The 26,227-nt window shown below is 54.7% G+C and overlaps 1 protein-coding gene across 1 annotated transcript in view; it reads right to left on the bottom strand.

The window, feature by feature from the left end:
- Positions 1-26,227, bottom strand: part of CDH4 (cadherin 4) — a 167,714-nt gene that overhangs the window by 30,210 nt on the left and 111,277 nt on the right. The window contains exon 7 of the mRNA XM_007462285.1: positions 23,120-23,292. Within this exon, the coding sequence (XP_007462347.1) occupies positions 23,120-23,292 (173 nt within the window). The remainder of the gene's footprint in view (positions 1-23,119; positions 23,293-26,227) is intronic.

A 26,227-nucleotide genomic window follows, 5' to 3' on the forward strand; every position in this document is an offset into this window, starting at 1 on the left:
CAAAAAAAAAAAAAAAAAAAAAAAAAATTGCAAATGATGCGACTGACCGACAAGGGCTTAATCTCCAAAATATACAAACAGCTCACAACTCAATAACAAAAAACCAAACAACCCAATCAAAAAATGCACAAAAGACCTAAATAGACATTTCTCCAAAGGAGACATATAAATGGCCAAGAGGCACGTGAAAAGATGCTCAACATCACTAATTATTAGAGAAATGCTAATCAAAATTACAAAGAGGTACCACCTCACAGCAGTCAGAATGGCCATCATCAAAAAGTCTACAAACAATAAATGCTAGAGAGGGTGTGGAGAAAAGGGAACCCTCCTGCACTGTTGGTGAGAATGTAAGTTGGTACAACCAATGGAGGACAGTATGGAGGTTCCTTAAAAAAACTAAAAATAGAGTTACTGTATGATCCTGCAATCCCGTTCCTGGGCATATACCCGGAGAGAACCATAACCCGAAAAGATACATGCACCCCAACGTTCACAGCAGCACTGTATACAATAGCCAAGACATGGAAGCAACTTAAATGTCCATGGACAGATGAATGGATAAAGAAGATGTGGTACATACATATATGGAATACTACTCAGCCGTTAAAAAGAATGAAATAATACCATTTACAGCAACATGGATGGGCCTAGAGGTGATCATACTAAGTGAAGTAAGTCAGAGAAAGACAAGTATCATATGAATCACTTATATGTGGAATCTTAAAAAAAAAAAGGTACCAATGAACTTATTTACAAAACAGAAACAGACTCACAGACACAGAAAACAAACTTACAAAAGGGGAAAGGGAGGGGAGGGATAAATTAGGAGTTTGGGATTAACAGATTCACACTCCTGTATATAAAATAGATAAACAACAAGTTCCTACTGTACGGCACGGGGAATTGTATTCGATATCCTGTAATAAACCATAATGGGAAAGAATCTGAAAAAGAACACATGGCTTTATATGTGTGTAACTGAATCGCTTTGCTGCACACCTGAAACTAACACAACACTGTAAATCCACTGCACTTCAATAAAAAAACAAGACGTCTGGTGGCCCTGGGCTCTGACATCAGGCATCACACACCAGGTACCTCCCGGACAGACCTCATGGTGATGCCACAAACTTCTCAGGGAATGAGAGCCGGGGAAACCAGGGGGGCTTCCAGGAGGTGGTGGGCTGTTCTGCCCAGAGGTGACAGGATGAGTGAGGGCTGAGTGGAGGGTGTGGACCAGAGCCGGGAGGTGGCTCAGAGGGCTCACACGGTCTCCCACCCAGACGGATGCCCGGCCTCCACCTCTGTCAGCGCCGCAGTCCATGTGCCCAGGGCCGGCGTGCAGCTGGGGGGTGGTGGTGCTAACTCCCTCCCCCCGCCCCCGCCCTGGCTCTTTTTCCAAGAGGCCTCCCCCAGGAGTGAGCCTCTCAGAGGAGCAGGAGACAGCTCCGTGGCGCACAGCTGGGGCATCCCCTCAAGGGATGAAGCATCCAGAGGAGAGCGAGGGGAGCACCCGGGGCTCTGAACAGGCTCCTAGGTGGGGGCCAGAGGGGCGGGGCCCCAGTGCCGGGCCGGGCTCAGGTCCCCACCTGGGGGACGGGGCAGGGCCACCTGCCCGAAGTAGCGAGCGGGAGAGCAGTTCCAAGACCAGGACAGTCACTGCTCTTCCGCCCTCACCTGCTCTGACACTGGCCAGACCCACCTCGTGCTGGGCCCCTGTTCCCGCTGCCAAGAACCGGCTGTGATGGCGCCTCCAGGGTACCCCCTCCCCCACCTCAGAATGGACCTGCCCTCCTCACAGCCCCACAGTCCGTGGGATCAACCCCTCTGACAGTCGCTGAACAAACATGGGCCTGACCCTCCTCGGAGATGGAGAGCATCCCGAGATCGGCCTCACACTCAGGCTGGGCCCCTGGAAGCCCAGCCTGGAGCCGGTACACAGAACGCACTCAGTCCATGCTCATTACGTGAACTGAGTGCACGTCTAAACAGCTGATGTTGTATTTTGTGAACGTGGTTAGAACCGGCACCCAAGGAGACATGAAAAAAATCAAAGAAATGGCTTACACTTGCTTGGGTGCCACGTCACACCTTGAAAGTTCTCTCACAGATTAACTCTTGCCTCCTTCCCTGCTTCCTCTCTCCGTCCTCCATCTACCTACCCGACTACTCATCACCCATCCATCCTCCATCCATCCATCTATCCACCCATCCTTCATTTATAGGGACCCCTCCCTCCCTCTGTTAGGTGGGATCACGACCACCCGGTGAAGCGGCGAGCGGTCCTCTCAGCTGTTCATGAGATATACGAACTCAGGGAGCGGGGACAGGCTTCCCCTGGAGGTGCCATCAGAGCCAGTTCTTGAAAGGGCCGTGTGGCGCTCACCAGAGAGGGAAGCCACGACAGGCACAATGTGGGTCCCCAGGGTCGGGGTGGTGTTGGGGCAGGTGCGGGGCAGAAGCATGGTGACTGTCCCGGGCTAGGAAGTGCTCTCCCTACCTGCTCACTCTTTCGGTGATGTGGCCCTGCCCCATCTCACAGGTGGGGACGCTAAGTCTCGTGATGTCCCCAGTGGCACACAGCAAACCAGAGGCTGCTGGAGTGGCCGCTGGGATTCCCGATGCGGGTTGGCGCCTCTGTGACGGATGAATGCAGACGGCTCCGTGTTGCCAAGGCAGCGACGTCAGCCAAGATGCCAGTAGGCCTCTTTCTGAATGTGACACAGAAGGTACCCAAGGGCACGGCAGCGCCATCCTTAACCCGCTTCCCCCCGACAGCTGCACGGTCAGGATCCACCTCCATGTGTGTGGACAGGTGCATGCTCAGAAATCCATCGGGCCCTTGACATCAGGACCTCACTCAGGGCAGGGGTCCCTCCTTCGCGACTGCTGTGCCTCTGGACCCCAGCAGGGAATAAGTGCCCCTCCCTCTTGCCCATCAAAGGCGGCTGGTCATCTCTGGTCACTGCTGCCTCAGCAGGGACATGGCAGCGACAGGCTGGGGACAGTACCAGTGCCAGGGTGGGTACACTGACAAACCAAACCCAAACCTCAGGTCCCCACGTGCCCTCGGCGAGGGTCCTGCCCAGAGCATCCCTGATCCAGCTAGGCCTGAAGGCGCCCTTTGTGTTCAATTACATGAGCCAGTTATTCCTCTTTTTTGTTTGATCCGGTTGGAGCTGGTTTCTGTCCTCTGCCACAGAAGGGGGTCTGACTGTCCCACCTGTTACTGTCATTCTTTTTGTGAGGGACATTATCACAGGAAGCACAGTGGGACGACCGGGCACCCAATGCAGGAAGAGAACAGGATTCTGCTGACGTTTTCCCAGCACCACTGGCCCCGACCCTCTGGGGCACTGATGGGGCCTGAGGGCAGACTCGGGGCCCGACTGTCGTGGCCTCAGTCGGGGTGTTGTGGTGAGGGCTCCGCCGTCTAGCCTCGCCAGAGTCACCCCCATAGTGTAGACAGACACCATGCCCCCCGTCCAGTTCTGTCTTAGATTATCCCTTACAGCTAAGGCTTTCTTGGACTTCAATAAACTCATTTAGAAGCGCTTTATGCCGTTGCTATAAATGGCAAACGAGCATCACCTTCCACAAATAGAAATTAGTCCTAAACACGACTGTGTATTTTTAAAGGTCCATCTGGGAATGTCCAGGCCCACTGCACGAAGCACATGGGGGGACCCAGGCCGACGGAGCCACGCGACACCCCCCGCAGTGGCTGCCCGTCACCTCTCGCCATGTGGAGAGACACGCAGGCTGAGAGGGGCCCGCCCCACCCCCGGCTGGTAGGCTCACACGGAGCGGGTCCCAGGGCTCCTCTGCTAGGACCCGTCCTGGCTCTGCTCCCTGGGCGGAAGCAGAGGCCTACAGGCCACCGGTCCCGGGGCAGGTGGGGCCCGCTGGCCACACGCTCTCTCCTCCGCCGCCACCCACGGGGCCTCCCTGCTGCCCCCCAAAGCCACGGTGCCCTCCGGGCCGGTGCAGGGCTGTTCTGCCTGCCCCAGCACTCTGCTCGCCCCCATCAGCAAGGCCTTCCCTGCCTCCCTGAATAAAATACAAACGCTGCCCCATGGCCGCTCCCCCTGCCAGCCGCCTGCTCTCCCGAGACTCTGCTTTGCTTCTCAGCGTCAGCGCGGCCACCCTTCGCCGGCTCCTGCCCCACAAGCAGGGCTCCAGAGCCCAGGACTTCACGCTCAGTGCCGTCTCCCCGGCGTCTAGAACACGCCTGCACGGCTGCCCGTGGGTGGCAGGGATGATGCCGCCCTCCCAGGGCGCTGGCGGTGACTGACTGTGGGCACAGCTTGGACCGGTCTGCCCCAGGGCAGCTGGGCACAGGACAGGGGTGGGCACCGGGGACGCCCCTCGGGCTGACCCACACCACAGGTCTGGCAGCAGAGATGTTTCCAGAGCTCAGCAGGCGAAATGGGGGAGTGGGCTCCTGGGGGTCAGTGTTGAAGGGAGACTGCCTCAGGGCTGGCTGCCCTTGCAGGGCTGAGGCACCCAGAGTCCCACCGCGGGGCATGCACAGGCTCTGCCAGCCCCGACGTGGAAGGCTCCGGCCAGCCTGGGGGATCTGGAGGTGGGAGCTGGGGATGCAGAGCAGGAGGGAGCCGGCTGGGTCTCCCACCTGACCACAAATTCACCTTTGCCACCCAGGCCCTGCTTTGCACGGGCTGTCACGGGGAAGAAAACACACATGATCATAGTGCAGGAGCCCACTGTCCGGCGCGGGCAGCTTCACCCTAAATGGGTCATGCACTGGCCACGGCTTGGCGGGCCTGAGACGGACGGCGCTTGGCTGCTGGGGCCTCGGCTGCCCACCTCTGTTCCCACCCTGGTCTCGTCGGCCAGCAGGGATCACAGAGGTTATTCTCTGGGGGCAATAAAGACAAACCCAAATCTAAGTCCCATCAGGAGCCTCAGAACATGGAAATAGGGCCTCTGTACATAAAGTGAAGGTAAGGCTCGAGACGGGACCACCTGGGCTAGGGCGGCCCCAATCCAGTGACAGGTGTCCTGGGGAGAGGAGATGAGGGCACAGGACACAGGGAGGAGGTAGCCACTCGAGATGGGGGCAGAGACTGGAGTGGCCACAAGCGAAGGATGCTGGCAGAAGCACAGGAGGTGTTCCACGGCCCTCCAGAAGGAACCAGCACGGCCTGCGTTTGGGGTCTCTGGCCTCCAGAGCTGGGAGAGCATGCGATTCTGTTGTCTGATGGTGCCCAGTGTCTGGTCACCCAGGAACCGCATAATGGCCTCGGGCTCACCCTTCCCAGGCCGCTGGAGGCATCTGAGATACCCCCTTCCCCATGCTGGCCTTGCTCCAAGCAGATGGTGAGATTCGACTTGGAGAGGCTTTCCCTGAGACCCCGTGGCCTCACCGTCTGGGCTCTGCCCATCTCACTGCCCGGTGGGAAGGAGGCAGGCCCTGGGCTGGAAGGCTGGGTGGAGGGACATCACCCCAACCTCGCCTCCGGGACCAGCCGACACTGCACGGGGCTTAACCAGAGAAGAGAAGAAAAGTGTTGCCGTTGTCACGTGACTGACTGTAGCCCGAAGTCGTTCGGTCTTTCTTGTCTCCTTAATCATAGACTCACAGCCTCTACGCGGGGCTGTCTGGGCTGCTGCCCTCAGAAGACGCTGGAGAGACACATGGGGACATATGCAGGTGTGTGTTATGTATGTATGTATGCATGTGCATGTTTGTGTACTAGTGCACACACGTGTACGTGATAGGCACACGTATACATGTGTGCAAGTATGCACACACATGTATGTATCCATGTGTGCACGCACATGTGTATGTGCCTGTGAACGTGGGCACATTTGTGTGCCTGAGTGTGTGTTGTACAGACAACCACCACTAGAGGGCGGGCCGGTCCTGCTTTGCGGAGCAGGGTGGGGGGGTCCTTCCTGGCAATGGCGGGGGCCGGAAGAAAATCCAGCAAGAAGGAAGAAACGGGGGCTGGGACCCAGCGGAACCCAGTGCCTCCCCGTGGACGGGGCCTCTGAGATCCAGGCCAGCTCGGTCTGGGCACCGGACTGAGCATCGCGGGAGCACTGGGGGGACACGGGTCCAGGCTCTGCTGTGGCTTTTGTTTCAGAAAGTGTACTTTTCAGACTTAATAACGGTCACTGTTTTCTCTTTTACCAAATCCCGTTGTGGAGGGGCATCTAGAGGCCGGGGGTGGGTGGGCAGGGCCCACGCACACCCCCAGGAAGCATCCCTGGACACAGACACACTCACATCTTAGCGGCAGGGTCTAGCATGGTTAAGAGTTTTGATATTTTCATTTAAAAAGCCTTCCTAGATGGTGGAGTAGAAGGACGTGCCTTCACTCCCGCTTGTGAGAACACCGGAATCACAGCTAACTGCTGAACGATCATCAACAGGAAGACACTGGAACTCACCAAAAAAGATACCCCACATCCAAAGACAACGGAGAAGCCACAATGAGACGGTAGGAGGGGTGCAATCACAGCAAAATCAAATCCCATAACTGCTGGGTGGGTGACTCACAAACTGGAGAACACTTATACCACGGAAGTCCACCCACTGGAGCCCCACATCAGGCTTCCCGACCTGGGGGTCCAGCAACGGGAGGAGGAATTCCTAGAGAATCCGACTTTGAAGCCTAGCGGGATTTGACTGCAGGACTCTGACAGGACTGGGGGAAACAGAGACTCCACTCTTGGAGGGCACACACCAAGTAGTGTGCGCATCGGGACCCAGGGGAAGGAGCACTGACACCAGGGGAGAATGAACCAGACCTGCCTGCTAGTGTTGGAGGGTCTCCTGCAGAGGCGGGGGGTGGCTGTGGTTCACCGTAGGGACAAGGACACTGGCAGCAGAACTTCTGGGAAGTCCTCCTTGGCGTGAGCCCTCCCAGAGTCCACCATTAGCCCCATCAAAGAGCAGGGTAGTCCAGTGATGGGCTGCCTCAGGCCAAACAACCAACAGGGAGGGAACGCAGCCCCACCCATCAGCAGTCAAGCGGATTAAAGTTTTACTGAGCTCTACCCACCAGAGTAACAGTCAGCTCTACCCACCACCAGTCCCTCCCATCAGGAAGTTTGCACAAGCCTCTTAGATAGCCTCATCCACCAGAGGGCAGACAGCAGAAGCAAGAAGAACTACAATCCTGCAGCCTGTGGAACAAAAATCACATTCACGGAAAGACAGACAAGATGAAAAGACAGTGGACTATGTACCAGATGAAGGAACAAGATAAAGCCCAGAAAAACAACTAAATGAAGTGGAGATAGGCAACCTTCCAGAAAAAGAATTCAGAATAATGACAGTGAAGATGATCCAGGACCTCGGAAAAAGAATGGAGGCAAAGATCGAGAAGATGCAAGAAATGTTTAACAAAGACCTAGAAGAATTAAAGAACAAACAGAGATGAACAAAACAATAACTGAAATGAAAACTACACTAGAAGGAATCAATAGCAGAAAAACTGAGGCAGAAGAAGGGAGAAGTGACCTGGAAGACAGAATGGTGGAATTCACTGTCATGGAACAGAATAAAGAATGAAAAGAAATGAAGACAGCCTAAGAGACCTCTGGGACAACATTAAACACAACATTCGCATTATAGGGGGTCCCAGAAGGAGAAGAGAGAGAGAGAAAGGACCCGAGAAAACATCTGAAGAGATTATAGTCGAAAACTTCCTTAACATGGGAGGGGAAATAGCCATCCAAGTCCAGGAAGTGCAGAGAGTCCCATACAGGATAAACCCAGGGAGAAACACACCAAGACACATAGTAATCAAATTGGCCAAAATTAAAGACAAAGAAAAATTATTGAAAGCAGCAAGGGAAAAACAACAAATAACAACATACAAGGGAACTCCCATAAGGTTAACAGCTGATTTCTCAGCAGAAACTCTACAAGCCAGAAGGGAGTGGCATGATATACTTAAAGTGATGAAAGGGATGAACCTACAACCAAGATTATCTACCGGGCAAAGATCTCATTCAGATTCGATGGAGAAATCAAAAGCTTTACAGACAAGCAAAAGCTAAGAGAATTCAGCACCACCAAACCAGCTCTACAACAAATGCTAAAGGAACTTCTCTAAGTGGGAAACACAAAAGAAGAAAAGGACCTACAAAAACAAACCCAAAACAATTTAAAAAATGGTGATAGGAACATACATGTCGATAATTACCTTAAACGTGAATGGATTAAATGCTCCCACCAAAAGACACAGGCTTGCTGAATGGATACAAAGACAAGATCCTTATATATGCTGTCTACAAGAGACCCACTTCAGACCTAGGGACACATACAGACTGAAAGTGAGGGGATGGAAAAAGATATTCCATGCAAATGGAAATCAAACAAAAGCTGAGAAGCAATACTCATATCAGATAAAATAGACTTTAAATAAAGAATGTTACAAGAGACAAGGAAGGACACTACATAATGATCAAGGGATCAATCCAGGAAGAAAATATAATGATTATAAATATATATGCACCCACCATAGGAGCACCTCAATACATAAGGCAACTGCTAACAGCTATAAAAGAGGAAATCGACAGTAACACAATAATAGTGGGGGACTTCAACACCTCACTTACACCAATGGACAGATCACCCAAACAGAAAATTAATAAGGAAACACAAGCTTTAAATGACACAACAGACCAGATAGATTTAATTGATATTTATAGGACATGCCATCCCCAAACTGCAGATTACACTTTCTTCTCAAGTGCGCACGGAACATTCTCCAGGATAGATCACACCTTGGGTCACAAATCAAGCCTCAGTAAATTTAAGAAAACTGAGATCATATCAAGCATCTTTTCTGACCACAACGCTATGAGATTAGAAATCAATTACAGGGAAAATAACGTAAAAAACACAAACACCTGGAAGCTAAACAATACATTACTAAATAACCAAGAGATCACTGAAGAAATCAAAGAGGAAATCAAAAAATACCTAGAGGCAAATGACAATGAAAACATGATGATCCAAAACCTATGGGATGCAGCAAAAGCAGTTCTAAGAGGGAAGTTTATAGCAATGCAAGCCTACCTCAAGAAACAAGAAAAATCTCAAGTAAACAATCTAACCTTACACCTAAAGGAACTAGAGAAAGAAGAACAAACAAAACCCAAAGTTAGCAGAAGGAAACAAAGCATAAAGATCAGATCAGAAATAAATGAAGTAGAAACAAGAAAACAAGAGCAAAGATCAATAAAACTAAAAGCTGGTTCTTTGAGAAGATAAACAAAATTGATAAACCATTAGCCAGACTCATCAAGAAAAAGAGGGAGAGGACTCAAATCAATAAAAATAGAAATGAAAAAGGAAAAGTTACAACAGACACCACAGAAATACAAAGCATCATAAGAGACTACTACAAGTGACTCTATGCCAATAAAATGGACAACCTGGAAGAAATGGACAAATTCTTAGAAAGGTATAAACTTCCAAGACTGAGCCAGGAAGAAATAGAAAATATGAACAATCACAATTAATGAAATTGAAACTGTGATTAAAAATCTTCCAACAAACAGAAGTCCAGGACTAGATGGCTTCACAGGTGAATTCTATCAAACATTTAGAGAAGCGCTAACACCCATCCTTCTCAAACTCTCCCAAAAAATTGCAGAGGAAGGAACACTCCCAAACTCATTCTGTGAGGCCACCATCACCCTGATACCAAAACCAGACAAAGATACTACAAAAAAAGAAAATTACAGACCAATATCACTCATGAATATAGATGCAAAAATCCTCAACAAAACACTAGCAAACAGAATCCAACAATACATTAAAAGGATCATACGCCATGATCAAGTGGGATTTATCCCAGGGATGCAAGGATTCTTCAGTATACGCAAATCAATCAATGTGACACACCATATTAAGAAACTGAAGAATAAAAACCATATGATCATCTCAATAGATGCAGAAAAAGCTTTTGACAAAATTCAACACCCATTTATGATAAAAACTCTCCAGAAAGTGGGCATAGAGGGAACCTACCTCAACATAATAAAGGCCATATATGACAAACCCACAGCAAACATCATTCTCAATGGTGAAAAACTGAAAGCATTTCCTCTAAGATCAGGAACAAGACAAGGATGTCCACTCTCACCACTATTATTCAACATAGTTTTGGAAGTCCTCACCACGGCAATCAGAGAAGAAAAAGAAATAAAAGGAATACAAATTGGAAAAGAAGAAGTAAAGCTGTCACTGTTTGCAGATGACATGATACTGTACATAGAGAATCCTAAAGATGCCAACAGAAAACGACTAGAGCTAATCAATGAATTTGGTAAAGTAGCAGGATACAAAATTAATGCACAGAAATCTCTTGCATTCCTATACACGAATGATGAAAAATCTGAAAGAGAAATTAAGGAAACACTCCCATTTACCATTGCAACGAAAAGAACAAAATACCTAGGAATAAACCTACCAAGGAGGTAAAAGGCCTGTACTCAGAAAACTATAAGACACTGATGAAAGAAACTGAAGATGATACAAACAGATGGAGAGATATACCATGTTCTTGGATTGGAAGAATCAGTATTGTGAAAATGACTCTACTACCCAAAGCAATCTACAGATTCAGTGCAATCCCTATCAAATTACCAATGGCATTTTTTAAAGAACTAGGACAAAAAATCTTAAAATTTGTATGGAGACACAAAAGACCCGAATAGCCAAAGCAGTCTTGAGGGAAAAAAATGGAGCTAGAGGAATCAGACTCCCTGACTCTAGACTCTACTACAAAGCTACAGTAATCAAGACAATATGGTGCTGGCACAAAAAACAGAAATATAGATCAATGGAACAAGATAGAAAGCCCAGAGATAAACCCACGCACCTATGGTCAACTAATCCACGACAAAGGAGGCAAGGATATACAATGGAGAAAAGGCAGTCTCCTCAATAAATGGTGCTGGGAAAACTGGACGGCTACATGTAAAAGAATGAAATTAGAACATTCCCTAACACCATACACAAAAATAAACTCAAAATGGATTCGAGACCTAAGTGTAAGACCAGACACTATAAAACTCTTAGAGGAAAACATAGGAAGAACACTCTTTGACATAAATCACAGCAAGATCTTTTTTGATCCACCTCCTAGAGTAATGGAAATAAGAACAAAAATAAACAAATGGGACCTAATGTAACTTAAAAGCTTTTGCACAGCAAAGGAAACCGTAAACAAGATGAAAAGACAACCCTCAGAATGGGAGAAAATATTTGCAAACGAATCAATGGACAAAGGATTCATCTCCAAAAATACAGAAACAGCTCATGCAGCTCAATATTAAAAAAAAAAATCCAATCCAAAAATGGTCAGAAGACCTAAATAGCCATTCTTCCAAAGAAGACATGCAGATGGCCAAGAGGCACATGAAAGGCTTCTCAGCATCACTAATCATTAGAGAAATGCAAATCAAAACTACAATGAGGTATCACCTCACACCAGTTAGAATGGGCATCATCAGAAAATCTACAAACAATAAATGCTGGAGAGGGTGTGGAGAGAAGGGAACCCTCTTGCACTGTTGGTGGGAATGCAAATTGATACAGCCACTATGGAGAACAGTATGGAGATTCCTTAAAAAACTGAATACAGAACTACCATATGACCCAGCAATCCCACTCCTGGGCATTTATCTGAAGAAAACCATAATTTCAAAAGACACGTGCACCCCAACGTTCACTGCAGCACTATTTACAATAGCCAGGTCATGGAAGCAACCTAAATGCCCACCGACAGACGAATTGATAAAGAAGATGTGGCACGTGTATACAACGGAATATTACTCAGCCATAAAAAGGAACGAAATTTGGGTCATTTGTAGAGATGTGGATGAATCTAGAGACTGTCATACAAAGTGAGTCAGGAAGAGGAAAACAAATTATGGTATATTAACGCATATATGCGGAACCTAGAAAAATGGTACAGATGAACCGGTTTGCAAGGCAGAAATAGAGACACAGATGCAGAGAACAAACGTATGGACACCAAGGGGGGAAACTGGCACAGTGGGGTGGTGCTGTGATGAACTGGGAGATTGGGATTGACATATATACACTAATATGTATAAAATGGATAACTAATGAGAACCTGCTGTATAAAAAAATAAAATAAAATTCAAAAAAAGAAGAATCAATATGAGATGGTGGTAATGTATAAATAGATAAACAGAACAACAGTGAAAGGAAACATAAATGGCATCTTGAACTTCCTTTCAGAATCCTAAAATGCACCTCTAAAAATAGGTATTTTATACCTAAATCCTTAGTTTATGTCATGTTTAATGTCCATTAAAGCTCAATAATTAAATATCAAAATAAATAAATAAATAAAAAGCCTTCCTCCAGGCCTTGATCCTTGGCCTTACTGTGCCTTTCACGGTTTACGCGAGGCCGGATGAGGGAGCCCTGTGGGAGCGGACTGCCTGGGGCTGTTTTCGGTGCTGCTCTAGCGCCGCCTGCTGGTGACTCCACAGACCACACTCAGCCTCCACCCCGACCTCCGACCAGCCCTGGGGAGTAGGGGCGTCACACCCTCCGCACTCTGCAGGTGACCACACTGAGTTTTTGGTGGGCCAGGTGGCTCCCTCAGGGTCCGGGCTGGTGAGCCGTGTGCCTGGGGCCTGGCGGTTGGAGGCTGGATCCCAGCAACCGGCTTCCCGGGACTAAGAGATGACCCTGGGTCCAGCTCTGGACTGGCCGGCGTTCCTCCTCCACCTTTGCTCTCCCTACCGACACGCCCACCCCAGTGGAGCGGGAAGGAGGTGGGTGCGGGAGTGGGCCGTCCGCTGAAGGATGGTTGGCGACAGCCGCTTGCCACCCATGGGTGTACTGAGCAGGTGCCCCCGCTGGCCAGCCTGGGCTGCTGCCCAGCAGTACCCCCTGCTCCTGCTGGGTGCAGATCCCCTGGAGCCAGGCAGCAGTGGTGCCGAAGTGAGTTCATTAAAACGCGATTTGCCGTTTTCAAGTTCAAGAGGAGGGAAGAAAACCGCAAGCAGGTGTCCCTGGGGTTTTCACTCACCTCCCCGTAGCTCAGCGTTTAAATTTTGCAGAACATCCATCAATAATGCATCTGGCTGGCCTGCCCTAGAAAAGCATCAAAGATTCCCGCACCCTGCGCGCTCTCAGCCCTCTCCACGCAGGGCCGCCAGGACACGCAGCCAGCGGTGCAGCTTGGACCCCACTGTCCCCACTGCTCCCGGGGCTGGGTCATCCTGTGCCCAGCGCCGAGGGTCACTGCTGGGAGACAGAGCACACCAAGGGCCGGACCTCCTGCCTGTGTCTGATTCTCGTGTGCTCAGCCCTCGGGTGTCCGCTCAGGGCCCAAGAACGTGACTGGGGACCCACGAGATGGGCCCTGGGGGAGGAGGAGCCCCAAGACTGATGACCTTGTTCACTCAAGTGCATCGAGACTTATCCCAAAAGGCGTGGGGAGTGTGGCCGCCGTGGAAAACTGGCTGCAGGTCCTCGGAAGTTATTGTTATGACCTCAAGTCCACGGCTAGGCGTGCACCCGAGAGAACAGCAACAGGTGTTCAGGCAGGTGCTGCACCTGTGTTCACAGCAGTACCTGTCACAGGGGAAGCAGCCCAAACATCCACCAACAGACGAGAGGATGAGCAAAACGTGGCCTGTCTGTATGGCGGAATATGATGCAGCCGGGAAAAGGAGTGACGCACTGAGCCCGGGTACAGTGTGGATGAACCTCGAAAATGTGGTGCTCAGCAAAAGTGGCCAGACCTGCAAAGGCCCTGGGGCAGGGGCTCACTGTGGCCAGGAGGCAGCCAGCGAGTGGGGAAGTGGGCACTGGAGGGTGGAGAGGGAGCAGGGGCCACGTGGACTCCACTCTGGGGAGATGGGAAGGCACAGGAGGGTTTGAGAAGGCAGCGACGACCAGATTTGCACATGGACACAATCGCCTGGCTGCTGACTGAGGACAGACTGTAGGGCGGGGCTGGGAGACCGCCTGGGCGGATGCCATCCTGGTCTAAGCAGGAGGTGGTGGCAGCTTTGGCCCAGTGCCAGGGTGTGGGTGACATGTAGAAAAGGAAGAAACAGGGTACCTCGATGGGCCAGCCAGGTGAGTTTGCGGACAGACTCGGCGGGGAGGGGGTCCTGGCCACTGAAGGGTGTGGGGAAGCTGCATGCTGGGTCCTACACGTGTCGTCGGCAGAGTGAACACGTAGGGATGCCCTTCCCTTCTGCCAGGAAGTACACATGCTCCCTTTCCTTGAGACGCATGGCCGTTCTCCCTCTTTCGTTCCCACTCTTTATTGTGGCTTTTTTTTTTTTTGCTGTACACAGACCTCTCACTGTTGCGGCCTCTCCCGTTGTGGAGCACAGGCTCCGGACGTGCAGGCTCAGCGGCCATGGCTCACGGGCCCAGCCGCTGCGCGGCATGTGGGATCCTCCCGGACCGGGACACAAACCCGTGTCCCCTGCATCGGCAGGCATACTCTCAACCACTGCGCCACCAGGGAAGCCCTTCATCGTGGCTTTTAAGAGAAGCAGGAGCTGGCCTGGGGCCTGGAGTCTGGAGCCGCCAGGAGGATGGACCGGGGGCACTGCCAGGCATAGGCCAGCCTCTTGCTGCCTCGGGGAAAGCCAGCCTGGCATCCAGAGCCTCCGAATGTTAATCCAGAAATTGGGATTTGTATACAAAAGTCTGCTTAAACGTTGGCTAAGTTTAAACAACAACAACAAAAAGACAATAAGAAAACACATCTTGGGGCTGAATCTGTCTCTAGGCTGCTGATTTGAGACCCTGTATCTGGCTGACAAGAACAAGCCAAGGGCACGGGTGAAATCCCTGCTCCTGCTTCGTAAGGAACCGGCCACCACGGTATCGCCCAGGAGTTGCTCTGGGGCCACGTGGTGTCCACCGTTGCATCAGGAAAGCAGCCATGTGTGTAAATGAGTGGGCATGGCTGTGTGCAAATAAAACTTTATGTACAAAAACAGCTGCTCAGATGTGGCCGACCCCCAGCCAGCACTGCTCTGACCTCTGCCCTCCTCGGGAGCCAGGAGGGGTCAGACTCCTGTGCTGGGAGCCCCGTGTCCAGAACCCTCACACCCCTCGGCTTCTGCCCACTTCAGGGGTCAGAGTTCATGCCGTCCGTGCTTGTCATTACCTTTGGCTGCACCGTTCCCACTCGGCACGCCCTCACCTTCCTCCGGCACGGCTGCCTGAGCCCCACTCTACCTGCACCAGGTGTAGGGTAGACACGGTGCAAACGTACAGTAAGAGAGTGGCCTCCCCGGGCCCCTGGCCTCCAGCCAGGCCTCCGAGGAAGAGGCAGAGGAGGGGGATGCAAAGGGGCAAGAAAGCAGCGAGGGCTTCCTGGAGAAGGTGGGCAGGTTTGGCTGGGGTTGGGGAGAAGCAGGGGAAAGGTGGGTGATGGCCGGCTGGTCCGGCCAGAGCTCCCATCCCAAGGTCTGACCACCATCCTGCCATCCATGGGGGGCAGCCCCCAGCTACTCTCATGGGAGGCCCAGCCCTGGACCTGCCTCCATAGCCCCTCTGCAGCCTGGAGCCATGAGCCCCTGGGGACAGCGCCAGGCCTGCTTACCCGCCACAGACGCCGCATCCCTGAGCTGATGCTCGAGGACAGATGCAGGTCCCAGCCTGGCTCAGTGAACAGGTGTGGCTGGGAAAGCACCACGTGCAGTCACACTGTGTGCTGGGAGGCCCCAGAGAGCAGATACGGGGCTGAGGGCCTGAGCCGCTCCCGGGTGTGCTCTGTGGGCTGCATACATGGCTTTGATGGCTCCGTACCATGTGGAGAAAGTCCAACGGGGAACTCAGCTCAGACAGGGCCATTTATTTTGCAACTGTTCCACCTTTCTTTAAAGGAAGTGGCGTCTTCTGCTTTCTCTGCGGCTTATTTCTTCCTGTGATAATGTTAAGTAGAGGCCGGCAGGAGATGGCGTCTGGAACGCCCTGGAAATGGCTGGGAACCAGATGTGTTAAAGGCAGTGGCCCCGTGTGCTCTGGACGCTCACGTCTCTGCTGGGGAAGTCCTCAGCGCAGTTGCAGCCCCTGCACTGGTCCCCGGGCACTTACTCACTGCTCACCTGAGACACTGCCCAGCACCATCTCAGCGGTTAAAACTCTCCCTGAAAGATGCCAAGAGTAGAGCCCAGCGGGTTTCTTCTGGAATGTCCAGCCCCTTGGAGCTCAGGAGTCCGTGTCTGCGAGACCATCCTGTGAGTCAGGAGACCCTCAGATGGCCGGGCGAGGCGGGCCTCAGAGGGAAGTTGGAGGCCCGAGACCTGCCTTGGGCTACTTTTCTCCTTCCCTCTATTCTCCTTTTGGGGGGAGGGATGAGAACCCAATGTGAGGCGGGTCAGTGGCATATTTGCTTCAATCGGTAATGTTTTTCTCTGAGACCACAAAGCCGCGTGTGGGGTCTTAAAAGCAGCGTTCGGTAAAAACGATTCAAGAATCGGCCAGCGGGACACGCTGAACTCCACCTGTTCTAAGACCACCGTTGCCCCCTACCTCCCAACCCCTGATACAGTCTTACAAAGAGCTCATTTTCTAGGAAAGCACATTTTCGGAATTTCCCATGTGGCCTGTCACGACGCGTCGCGGGAAGCAAGGGGGTGATGCTTGTCTCATCACCAAAGGACCACTTTCCACCTGAGCTGGGTCACAGGAGTAAATGAGCTAAAGTCGGCAGTGGCCATGGTAGTCATCGGCCCTGGAACAAAGCTGTCTTCATCACTCATCGCTCTCCGTGACATCGTTTCATCTGATCACCGCGTAGGGTGGAGACCCGCGAAAAATATAGAAAGTGCTGCCTTTGCTTTCTTAAAAGTCCTGTGAACCATGAGATCGTGAATTCGGCCCGCCCTCGTCTGAGACGAGTTTCAAGAAGGTGAGCAGCCCGCAGCTAGCGGGCACAAGGACAGAGCAGGACGGGCCCCCTCCCGTGGGCAAACTTCACCGGGGACCACGAGGAAGTGGGTCTGAGAACAGCGGTGGCTCCAGGGAAGTCGCACAGCAGAGACACCCGCTGCCCCACCGGAGCACCTCCGATGACATGACATGAGAGACACTCAGCCACGCCCGTATCATCCCAGGCTCTCCTGACGTTCTAATCATGCAGAAACGCTCAGTTTACATAGGGCTGCCTAATTAGACATGGCAGCAATTACGTCTGTGGATTTTCCCCTTCTTAACGAGTTACTCTGCTGGTTCTGAAATAAGTGTCTGCAGGGTTTCCCCTCAAAGATGTTTCTGTTCACAGGGGCAGGGCATCAGCGTCCCTCAGAGAGAGAAGAGAGGTGCTGTCCATGGCCCTTTGCGCGTCTCGTCGTGTGGATGTCCATCCAAAGCCACAGAAGCTGAGGCGCTGGCCGCATTGGGGAACCACGTGGGAAGGATGCAGCAGGCTGGGTTCCAGCTCACAAGGAGCCTTCAGGGCGCCCGGCGTGGCCTCATCCCCAAACACACAGCTGAGGCCCCGCAATGTCTGTTTCCAAGTCAAGACACACTGGCTGCTGCCAGCCAGAGGGGCCCAGCGTCCCACCCACGGGAGCAGCTCGGGACAGAAAGTGGACAATGTAGTGGACGGACATCTGGACACTGGCTGCCCCAGAGGGCTTGTCTTTAGTGCAGTTAGTAACGAGGGTGCATGGCACACAGTAGGTACTCAGTAAACATCACCTTGCTCCCTCCCTCTCCCCGCCACCCACATGGATGCACATCTCCTCGGGGGAGGCTTCGAGCCAGCCCCCCGCACCTATCCTCGAGCCCACCGCACTGCATGGCTCCAAGCCTCAGGCCACTGTCCCCACGTTCCCAGCTCCCACTGGTCCTGGGTCCCTGCGCGGCCCCTCCTTCTGTGCCTCCAGCTCAGCCGTCCACACTCTCCTCGCGCCAACCTTGTCTGACCTAGGCCCTGGGGACTGAGCTGTGTCTCGGCCCCTCCCCGCGTCTCTCCTTGCCCCTCAACTGGAGCTGGGACACTGGCCACCCACCTCGGATCACATGCTCCCTTGTGGGGATGCCGCCCCAAGAGCGGGAGGCAGAGGTGCTGGGAGAGAGATCCATGCACGTGACACGGGCCACGCGGGCCCACAGGAGGTGCTTCTGTTCCCAGGGAGTGTCACACGCACACTCAGCAGCTGGGCCTCCTTTCTACTGGCCACTCCAGGGTCCATGGACCGTCTGAGATTCCCAAAGCCTGGACACGGATCCCCCCTGGTACTTGGGACAGTTCTGAGGGGGCATCCAAGTGGCGAGAAGTCAGATGGACTCGCAGTGGGAGATGTTCCCGCTTCAGTTCTGGGCCAGTGTTCCAGGAGGTTAGCCCTCCTTATGGAGACTGAGAGGAAGGAGGGAGGGAGGGGGGAGGCCTAGGGTTCAGATCTCGGAAAGGACACACTGGCGGGTGGAATCTCACACACTCCGCCTCTCTGCGTCCCCGTGTCCCCCCACCCCGGCCCAGCCAGCAGCCCAGCACAGCTCACATGCCAGCCGTCCCTTCCCTGCTGTGTGACTCTGGGCAAGCTTCTTCCCTCTCTGTGCCTCATCCTATCCATAAACAGAGACTACACTGAAGCACCTGGATTCCTGAGCAGAAAGAGGAGAGGTGGCCGGCTGGGGCGGGAGGAGCCCCCTGGGCATGTGTCCAGGTTTGGGGCAAGCAGTGCGGTTCCCGCTGGAGCAGGGCCCTCATGGCAGCGGTGGCGCCAACAGCTCCCACTTCTCGAGCAGCCTCGACGCACCAGGCACGGAGCCCAGCCTCAGGCCTGGCCCGGCCCCGCGAGCCTGTGGCAGGAGGGAACCCCCGGCAGAGGAGACAAGCCCACATGGCATCTCCCCTGCGCTGGGCTCTGCAGGAACTGGGCCGGTTCAGTGAGAGCAGAGGGAGTCAGGGAGGCCTCCCTGAGGAGGTGACATCTGGTGAGAAGATGGGAAGGACCAGACGGCCAGAGAGGGGAGAGCTCGAGGCTGAAGGCTGCGTGGTCGGGGGCAGGCCACGGGGCGGCGGGGCCTCAGAGAGCTGGCCCTGCCCGCCACCCTTCCCCGCTCCCTCTGTCTGGGGCTGTCCTTTCCCGTGCTGGGCCCTCCCAGGCTGCCCACTCCAAGCCTGAGGCCTCGTGGCGCAGCGGGGAAAGCGGCCAGAGGCTGTCTCACGATCATCGCAGCCCACGGTCCGCGGACGCGCTAGTTAGTGCAGACTTTCACTTGACCCGCCTGAGATCCAGCAACCACCTGCTCTGGGGGGAGGTGGGTGCACAGCTGGCGTGACTGGCCCAGCGGCCGCCGCAAAGAGAGGCCAGGCCTCCAGGCGGGACTGAGTTGGGTGGAGGCCAGAGGATGCGGGGTGGAGCCAGGTGCCATCCGGCTGCTTCCGCCCACTCGGCGGGGCCGGTCCCGGAGCACCTGCCGCTCCCTCTGGTGCCGGGCAGCCAGGTGCCGCGTGGGGGCACAGGGCGAGGATGGGGCAGGAGGGTCACCGCTGGAGCCGGGAGGAAGGTCCATGCGATTCTGCAGCGACCAAGAGCCCGAGACAGTGGGTGGCTCTGGAGGTCCTGGGTCTGCGTTAAGTGAGGGACGAGGTCAGCGTGAGGGTGGACCTTGGCAGTGGGCAGGCGCGGAGGAGGCCACCAGGCTCCCTTAAGTGAGGGTGCACTGGCCGGCACACCCACCGGGATGTTTCACGGCCTCTGGTGTCCGCGGAGCAGGTGCTCAGGTTCGTTCCCGGGGAAGGAGGGGCCTCCAACCGCTGAGAGAGTGCTATGGCTCCCGCTCCAGGGCGAGTCGAGTCGCGGCGACAGCCCCGGCGGCTTGGTGCCGGCCACACTCATGGGACCTGATGGCTCGCCCAGCCGGGCAGGGCCCTCGCACGTCATGTCCACCCGCCCGGCCACCTCCCCCTGATCTGCAGGCCCGCCTCTCGGGGACCTTGTTGCCTGTCAGCCCCTCCCTGTCAGGTGCCGCTGTGGCACCGAGGAGGAGGGATCGCCCACTGGGCCCAGAGTGGGGCGGCTGCCTCAGGCAAGGTTGCCAGACAAGGCAAAGAAAACCAGGGAGCGTTCAGTTGTGTGTAACTTCACACAAACAACTGACAACTTTTGGTATGAATAAGTCCCATGCAATATTTGGGACTCACTTGCAGGAAACACGATCTGTGTTTGCAGCTCAGGTCTAGCTGGGTGGCCTGTGTTTTACCTGGCAGGGTGGAGCCTCTCCTGGGGTGCCCCCTGGAAAGGGTTAAGAATCCAGGTTGCCGGGGGCAGGCATTGGGTTAAGAGATGCATTTCAGGGATGCGTTCCTCCAGCCTCAGGATGGCACACGCCTCACCCAGGTGACACGCACGTTCCCATTTCTGAGATGAGGAAAACGAAGCTTCCTCATGGCTAAACGGTGCTGACCATTACGGAAGGAGCTGGGGGTGTCCACGGGTGGCCCCAAGGCTGGCTGAGGCCCACAGATGTGTGCCATTTGCCTTGCACAGGATTTTAAAAGATGCCAACCTGAGGCCTTCCCTGCTGTCTGCTCCACTAAGGCCCTGCTGGGGCAGACCCTCCCCAGGCCTCTCCACCCCGCCTCACGCCCCAGCGGGAATTCTGGCCCCTTTGGCGTCCAGAGTTTCCAGCCCCAGCACCAGGGGAGGGCCTGGGCCCCGGGGGGCCACGCCTCTCTTGAGCTCCGAGACCCTGCGGCCCTGGGCAGTTAAGAGCCCCTGCAGCCTTGCCTGTCTCATCTGGAAAGAAATGCTACCACTGGAATTTCCCTCAGGGCGGTTTCAAGGACTAAGATGTGATAACGTGCACTGTACAGTGCCTAGCCCGCACTGACCTCCCGTGGGGTCCCTGGGGTGCCCCGGTGTCTAGAACAGGCTCTGCCCACGGGCGGGAGCTCGGCACAGGCTTACAAAAGAATGGAAAATGAGTAGCAGAAATGCCCACGAAACGTTGGCGGTATTCCTCCTCCCACTGCTCCTGGCAGTCTGTCCCTCCCTCCACACCTGCTGGTTTGTTCATAAATAAATGCAAACCGGAACAGCCCACACCCTACCTGTTCAGGGAAGCAGGGGCGTGGCATCCAGAGCCGCCCTGTGTCTTCGGAACCAGCAGCTTCTCTGAGCTTTCTGAGGTGGGGCCTCTCCCTGCTCTGCAGACTTCCAGAAGGGTCCTCTGGGTGCTGCCCCTCTAGACAGAGGCCCCAGAAACGCCTCTTTCCAAGGCCCGACATTGCAGCCAGTCCCCCAGCAGAGCCGTGCAGCCGAGCTGCTCTTTATCTCTAACGGAGGTCCGGGTGCTCGGGGCCCGCGGGCTGGGTACCGCCTGCTCCCCGCCTCTCTGTTTCCTGAACCTGAAGTCCACACTCATCAAGCAATGAACAGAAGCTCTTTAGAGGTGGCGGAGGCCCATTGAGGCTGTGCCGGGCAGCGCGCGGGGATCTGCCTGCATGGGAGGATGACAGGCCCCTCTGCTGCCGGGCTGGGGCCTGAGGCTGCTGGGATCTTGGACTTCTGGTCTCCAGAACTGTCAGAGGCTAATTTCCTTTGTTAGGACAGCCCTGGGACACCCGTACAACTCCCTCTCCGGGACAGGACAGGGACATCCCTGATGCTCCACCCCCAGCCCCCACCCTCTGTGGATGGTACGTGAGGCTCTTTCTTTATAACCCACACAACTGCCTGAATTCGTTTATCTCGTGGGGACTAATCCCTCTTGCCTGTTTCTCCCTCCTGCAAAGCGAGCCCCATGCGAGCAAGGACACCACTCGCCCTGTTTACTGCTGTCTGCCCAGCACCCTCGGCAGTTTCTAGCACAAAGTCAGTGCTCAGTGAAAGTTTTTGATCGAAAAGAGGAGCCCGCTGAGTGGGATCTGTGACTGCTCGGAACCAGTTAGATGTCTGGTGTGCAGCGTTCAGGAAAAGCGGGTCCTTAGTCCCAAAGAGAAGAAAATATGATTGATTCTATCAGTCTCCAAGGCTCAGAGCAAGGCCACCTCTTCTGAGAAGCCTCCCCTGATTTCTCCATAGTTAGCTCCATTCATCTCACAAGACCACCTTGTGGACACAAACCACTGCCTACACACATGATCCACTGTATATACACGTGATCCACTGCCCACACACGTGATCCACTGCCTATACACGTGATCCACTGGCTACACACGTGATCTACCGCTTACACACATGATCCAATGCAGCACACGCACTTAGGTTCTGCTCCCCACCCCTGGCCCTGGGGGCAGCCACCGTCTAACCAGCTCCACATCCCCTATGCCTCAAACAGCACTCTGTCCCCACATCTGCTAAGTGAGGAAGGAGCAGGCGGGGCACTTGCTCGTGTTCAGGGGTCACCGTGCCCAAGTTCAGCCTTGACCCTGGACCTCAGACAGGAATTTCCTTGGAGCAATGCTTCCAAAGCTGACCGTGGAGAATGACGTGTGCATGTGTGTGCGGGAGCATGTGTGAGTGTCTGCATTCATGCACAGGCCCCGGTCATACCACACTGTTCTCCCGAAAGGTGTGAAGACACCCTGAGTGAGGCTAGGGGCTGGAGAAACACTGTGGTACAGTCTTCTGGGGGCAATGGGGATCCTGGGTGGGGAGAGACGGGGGATGGTTCGCCTCCCTGACGGCCCACCCCATGCGGCGTCACTATCCCCTCCGAGGGACCACCTCCCTAGCTGAGGGCAGCAGGCTTCTAGAAGCCGAAGGAGCAGCTCCTCATTCCAAGGGCCAACTGCAGGGCCCTGTCCGGGCCGAGCAGGCGCCCATCATGGTCCCGGGGAGGGTCCTGGGGCCTTGCTGGATCCTCTGGTACATGAGATGGAGGCCCCGGGTCTGCCAGAGGCCTGCTCTGAGCCCTGGGGGTTCTGGACCACCTCCCCCATCACACAACTCCACTGACACGGGTCCCAGAAGATGTATTTACACTGTGCAACTTAAGCCCCGCCGGGCACTGTCCCCACCAAGCCTCACCCAGGTGGGACCACGTGGCCCAGTGCCTGGAGACACCCTGCTGTGCCAAGTGGGAAAGGTCTTCCTGCCCTGGCAGCGGCGGCAGCACCAGCCCCCCCACCCCGCCCCACGGCGGCCTCCTCACCTCTCGGTCCAGGCCGGCCGCCACCGTCACGATGTCCCCTGTCTCGCTGTTGATGGTGAACATGTTCTGGGAGGGGCTCTGCGGGGTCTGGGTCACGATCCGGTAGCGCACCATCCCATTGGCCGTGGTGCCATCGTCAGCGTCGCTGGCCGTGACCGTCATCACGTAGGTGCCTGGAACAGAGACGGCAGCGCACATGGGACTCACCAGCCACACCTGCTGCGGGCCCGTGCCCGCACCCTGGCAGACGTCAGCCGGGACCATGTCTCCCCGGAGGCTGGACATGGTGTGAGTCCTTCCCCTCCCACGGGCTGGGGGCCTGCCAGGCCCTGGGAAGTGCACCTGTCCCTCCCAGCCCCACACACTCCTGCAGAACCACCGGTGGTTTTCTTGCCGAGCTCAAGTCCACTCTGAGGTCATCAGCGGGCAGAGAGATCGAGGCCCTGGAGGAGGGGGAGCCGTCTGGGGACAGCGGAGCCAGCGATTCTGGCTCAGAACCCAGCACTCTCCCTCCTGAGCCACACAGCCCAAGGCGCCGGCCGGCAGTGTTTGCCGAGGATCCAGATCCCACGTGGAGGGCTGCACGGCCGCGACTCGGTACACGGTAAAAAAACAGGGCTGGGTGTACAGTAGGGGCATAACAGGCACTTGAGGAAGCTAAGTGAGGAGAGGCCCCTCGGAGTGGGGGAGCTGTGCACACGGGGTGCAGGGGCAGACGGAGCAGTAAATCCAGGGTGCGCGTGGACACATGGTCACCCGCACCTCCAGGCCGGGGGGGGGGGGGGGGAGCCGCCCACGCCATTTCCCATCCACATGCCAGGGTTGAGGTCCGCAGGGGACGCTCCAGCATGGTCCCCTGGCTCCTGAGAGCGGCACGTGGGGCTCCTACTGGCATCTTCCCTTCCCCGTGGCGGGAGGCCCTGGTTGGACAGCACACCCCTCCCCTGGCCACAGTGATCGGGTCTGCGGTGGGCACCTTACCCAGTCAGGGCCTGTGATCAAGGCGGAGGTGCTCGCCGGGGTTACCGGGAAACCAGCGTACTGTCCCTGCTGTTGCCCTAGGCTGGGTCAGCGTGTGAGGTTGGGGCTGTGGTCACTTGGTGCCACGAGGAAGGAGAGCGAAGGACAGGGCCGTCTCGGAGGAAACAAAACCAAGAGGGGCTCGGGTGACCACCTCCTCCCAGGCAGCCCCTGGGTCAAGCGGTACCTGAAGCTGTTGCCGCTATACTTAAGGCTTCTTTTATAAAGCGGTTTTAGGCTCACAGCAAAATTGAGGAGAAGGTACCTTACAGACTCTTTGTGTACCTGAACTGATATATTCCCCTTCTTGCCTCATGTCATTTGAGTTTTTGTCACTTGCAACCCGGAATTCTGACTGGCACAGGCGCCCGGCCCTGTGACTGCCCCTGGAGTCGGGCATGGAGCCCTAGTCCTGAGCTGCGTGTCCTTTGCTCAGCTCTATGTTCCCAGGTCGGAACAGTGTGCTGTCCAGGGCCCACAGGGGTAAGGGAGTATGGGCACAATCCTCCACAGGGTCCTTTCTTGGGGGGTGCTGGCTTAAGCTGAGACTGAACTGGGCTTGAGGCTTGGCTGTGCAGCTGGGCCTCCAGGTCTGTTGGGATCCAAGGTGGTGATGGGTGGGCGTTTTAGTCATCAAACATGCACTGGACACCTGCTCTGGACCAGCACGGCGCTAGGAACTGGGCAGACAGTGGTGGAGACACTTTCGTGGTCCAGGCAGGGAGCCTTTTCCAAGTTCTACCAGTGTTCCGGCTGCGCGGATGTGTGTGCAAAGCAGGTCCTTCTGCCTTCCCGCGTCCAACCCCACCGCAAGCAGCGAGGGCCTGACTGGGAATTGGCTTTAGCTTTCAGCTTTTACTGAATAAAAGCTTCTCAAAGCAAATGCATTTTATACAACAGAAAGGAAAGCAAACAGAGACAGGAAAGTGGAAATCTGTTTACAGGGCACAGGTTTTCTATTCTCATCCACCAACCAGAGAGGAATGGGCCCAGGACCAGACTTTTCACACTGAAAGGATGGGAAGTCCCAGCCTGGGCGGTGCGGGACGCTGCAGGAAGCGAGGGCCCAGGAGCTCCAGGCCCACAGCGCCTCCCTCCCCCAACTTGTTCAATCCACAGATTTACATAGTTTTTATCAAAATGTAATTCACACATCAGAAAATTCACCCTTTTAAAGTGCACAAGTGCAATTGTCAATAGAGCGTATCTAACTCCAGAACATTCTGTCACCCCCAGAGAAAGCTGTATCTGTTAAGAGTCGCTCCCAGGACCTCCCTGGTGGTCCAGTAGGTAGAACTCCACACTCCCAGTGCAGGGGGCCTGGGTTCGATCCCAGGTCGGGGAACTAGATCCTGCATGCCTGCCACAACTAGGAGTCCGCATGCTGCAACTAAGAAGTCTGCATACCACATGCTGCGACGAGGATCCTGCGTGCCACAACTAAGACCCGGCACAGCATGCATGCATGAATGAATGAGTGAATGAATGAATGAGTTGCTCCCTCCTCCTCCCCAGCCCCCAGCAATGCTCATCTACTTTCTGTCTCCAGATTGGCGTTTTCTGAACACAGCTTATAAATGGAATCATATACTATGCGGCTTTTGTGTCTGGCGTCTTTCGAGGAGCCTAACGTTTTCAAGGTTCACTCCTTTTTATGGCTGAATGACATTCCAGTGTGCAGGGATACTCAGCCCACAATTACTGAGTGAGCACTTGCTGTGTGCAGACGCCAGGCTCTGTGCTCAGGATGTAGGAAGAGAACAAGCAGACAGACAAGGTCCCCCCGCCGAACACGCCAGTGAGCACAGAGAGAACAAACAGGGAGACACAGATCATCGCCAGCTGTGGTAAGTCCCTGGAAAGGGGAAGAATGCTCGCATGAATGAATATATAGAATAATGAGGTACGTGGGGTGCTACGGAGGAAGCAGGGACGACCTGAGAGATGGGGGTGGTGGGGTAGGGAGGGGACGGGGGCTACTCTGGGCAGAAGGCCAAGGCCCTGGGGCAGAGAAGAGCTCCAAACGCTTGAGGAACTGGGGAAAGGGGGCATGTGATGGGGCTGGAGGCAGGCTGGGCCCGCGGCGAG

Source organism: Lipotes vexillifer, unplaced genomic scaffold (genome assembly GCF_000442215.2).
Source record: "Lipotes vexillifer unplaced genomic scaffold, Lipotes_vexillifer_v1.1 scaffold1798, whole genome shotgun sequence".
NCBI lineage: Eukaryota > Metazoa > Chordata > Mammalia > Artiodactyla > Lipotidae > Lipotes > Lipotes vexillifer.